General features: G+C 38.9%; 1 protein-coding gene across 1 annotated transcript in view; it reads left to right on the top strand.

The window, feature by feature from the left end:
- Positions 1–1,936, top strand: part of ndufa11 (NADH:ubiquinone oxidoreductase subunit A11) — a 21,027-nt gene extending 19,091 nt beyond the window's left edge. Inside the window, exons 3-4 of the mRNA XM_037981323.1 lie at positions 1,175–1,297; positions 1,746–1,936. Of these exons, the coding sequence (XP_037837251.1) occupies positions 1,175–1,297; positions 1,746–1,858 (236 nt within the window). The 3' untranslated portion in view covers positions 1,859–1,936. The remainder of the gene's footprint in view (positions 1–1,174; positions 1,298–1,745) is intronic.
- Positions 1,937–2,173: the final 237 nt, after the last annotated feature.

The raw sequence follows: 2,173 nt of genomic DNA, 5'->3' as shown, positions 1-2,173 counted from the left end.
CACAGAGGAGAATGTGGACAAGAGAGGTGATGATGATGATGGAGAGAAACAGAGAGGTGCAGAGGAGAGGGTTGGGGCAAGGTCTTATTTAGAAGATCCATCTGAATGGCCTTCACCACAGGAAGTGGGGGACTCATTGAGACAGTACAAGGTGGGGAATGGCCCACAGAGATGTTCTGATGGGCCATACCCAAGATCAGGTATTATATTTTGGGGGGGCAGTAAGAGGCCTGGATAATGAATAAGAGGTTGCTGGCCCAAAAAAGGTTGAGAAACACCTTATAGCTTAGCTTGTAGTGCGCATTGATCTCCTCACTCACTCTGCGCCGGCCCTCAGTCACACGTTGTCCTCCAGGTTGTCCATTCGTGTGTTGGTTTGGGTGCTTTATTTCCTGCGTCACGTTGCTGCTGTGTCCTCAGGTGGTTGCTCCAAACTTCACTGCACTTCCGGGTTTCTCGCTCTCTCTCATCTTGCGCTGCTGTGGTTTCCCCACGTCCGCCCTTGTCCGCCACCTGACGCTTTTATGTCGATGACTAGTGAATCCCATCCAATCATCAGCAAGAGTCTAATAATTAATGAAGGTGTGGTCTATCACCTCCTATCTGCCCAGCAAGTCTGTTATACACAAGACACTATACACGTAAGAGTCTAAATAAAACAACCATCGCAGCCATCAAAACACCCATTACACAATAAAAAAGGCTTAGTGCAGATCCCAACAAAGAAAGAGCATTTGTAAAACCAGGCCCCTAACATTTAAGCAAATAAAAAACATCTTTTGAAGTGGTAGAAAGCTGTACAATATGCATTGTAAAGTTAGTTTTTTGTTTTTTTATTTTTGTAAAGGAAATACCTGTCAATATCTAAACATTTTACATTAGCATCTAATATTGATCACCACTACAAATACAGTTAATTTACTGATGTTTTGACATTAACAATGTTTCAAAGATCAACAGAAAAAATTGAGTCTGGAAATTTCTGAGATTTCAAAATGAAAACTAAGATCTGAATATTGTTTGGTTCTGGTTGAACATTTTGGTTCTGATTCAGGGTGTTTGCTGCATCTGAATATTGAAGTTTAAACAAATCCAGATTAATTTTTCAGTCTTTAGTGTTCAGAAAAACACATCTTTCATCTCCTGCCTGCTAATAAATGTGTTCTCCCCCCAGCCTCCTTGGGTGCTGTCTTTGGAATGACCACGTGTGTCAGTGCTGAAGTCCGAGACGCCCCAGATGACCCTCTAAATTTTTTTATTGGGGGCTGCACATCAGGAGTCCTCCTTGGAGCCAAAAGTATGTATCAGTTTGAGATGTTTGGTAAACAGATCAATAGAGCAGCAGGAGTTTCAAAGTTTACTCTACATTTTTTAAATGTTTTTCTCTTTTCTCTGTTGATTTATGAATTATTGAGGATGTAATGTTGAAATTGTCTAAAATTTTATTTCTGCTTTGTCTCATTTGTTTTGATTTTATGAAATATAAAACGGACAGAAATCTTTATTATTGTATTTGGGTTTTGTTGTTGCTTTTGTAGTAAATGATTGTTTTCCTATAACTCTCAAACCCAAATCCTCTTGATGTGATCAATACTTTCAGGATCAAATGGGATCGGTTGATAAATTATCTGAACTCTGATAGATTAGATTTATTTTGTGCAGTATTTTAACAGTATATGAGCTCACTCTGTGTGTGTGTGTGTGTGTGCGTGTGTGTGCGCGCGCGTTTGTCTGCATGGGTGCAGCCCACAGTGCTATGACTGGTACATCAGCCTGTCTCGGTTTGGGAACTCTGGCCTTTTTCATTAAAGTTGGGAAAATGGAAGGATGGAAGCTCAGCGGACCTCCTAAACTTTAGGATGAAGACAACTTTCTAAAGAAATTCTATGAAATTCTGTAAAAAGATGCAATTCAATAAAGTTTTTTTGAAAATGAACTCACTCAGGTTTGTTCTTTCAATTTTCAGTTTTTATGAAGAACATTTTGAATTTTTTTGTATTTCCATGTGACAGTCAGTGCTGTTGTTTGAACAGGATCAGCTTGTTTGTGTCTTCAGAGATGACATCTGATAACGTCTTTTTATTTTGGATAAGACCGACCCATTATTGTGTTTCTCCTCACAGTTTCCTTTTTTTAAGAAATAAATGAAAATACAGAAAATTTAGAAATGTCA

Source organism: Kryptolebias marmoratus, linkage group LG18 (assembly GCF_001649575.2).
Source record: "Kryptolebias marmoratus isolate JLee-2015 linkage group LG18, ASM164957v2, whole genome shotgun sequence".
In the NCBI taxonomy this organism is placed as follows: domain Eukaryota; kingdom Metazoa; phylum Chordata; class Actinopteri; order Cyprinodontiformes; family Rivulidae; genus Kryptolebias; species Kryptolebias marmoratus.
This window is presented reverse-complemented; position numbering and strand designations above follow the sequence as displayed.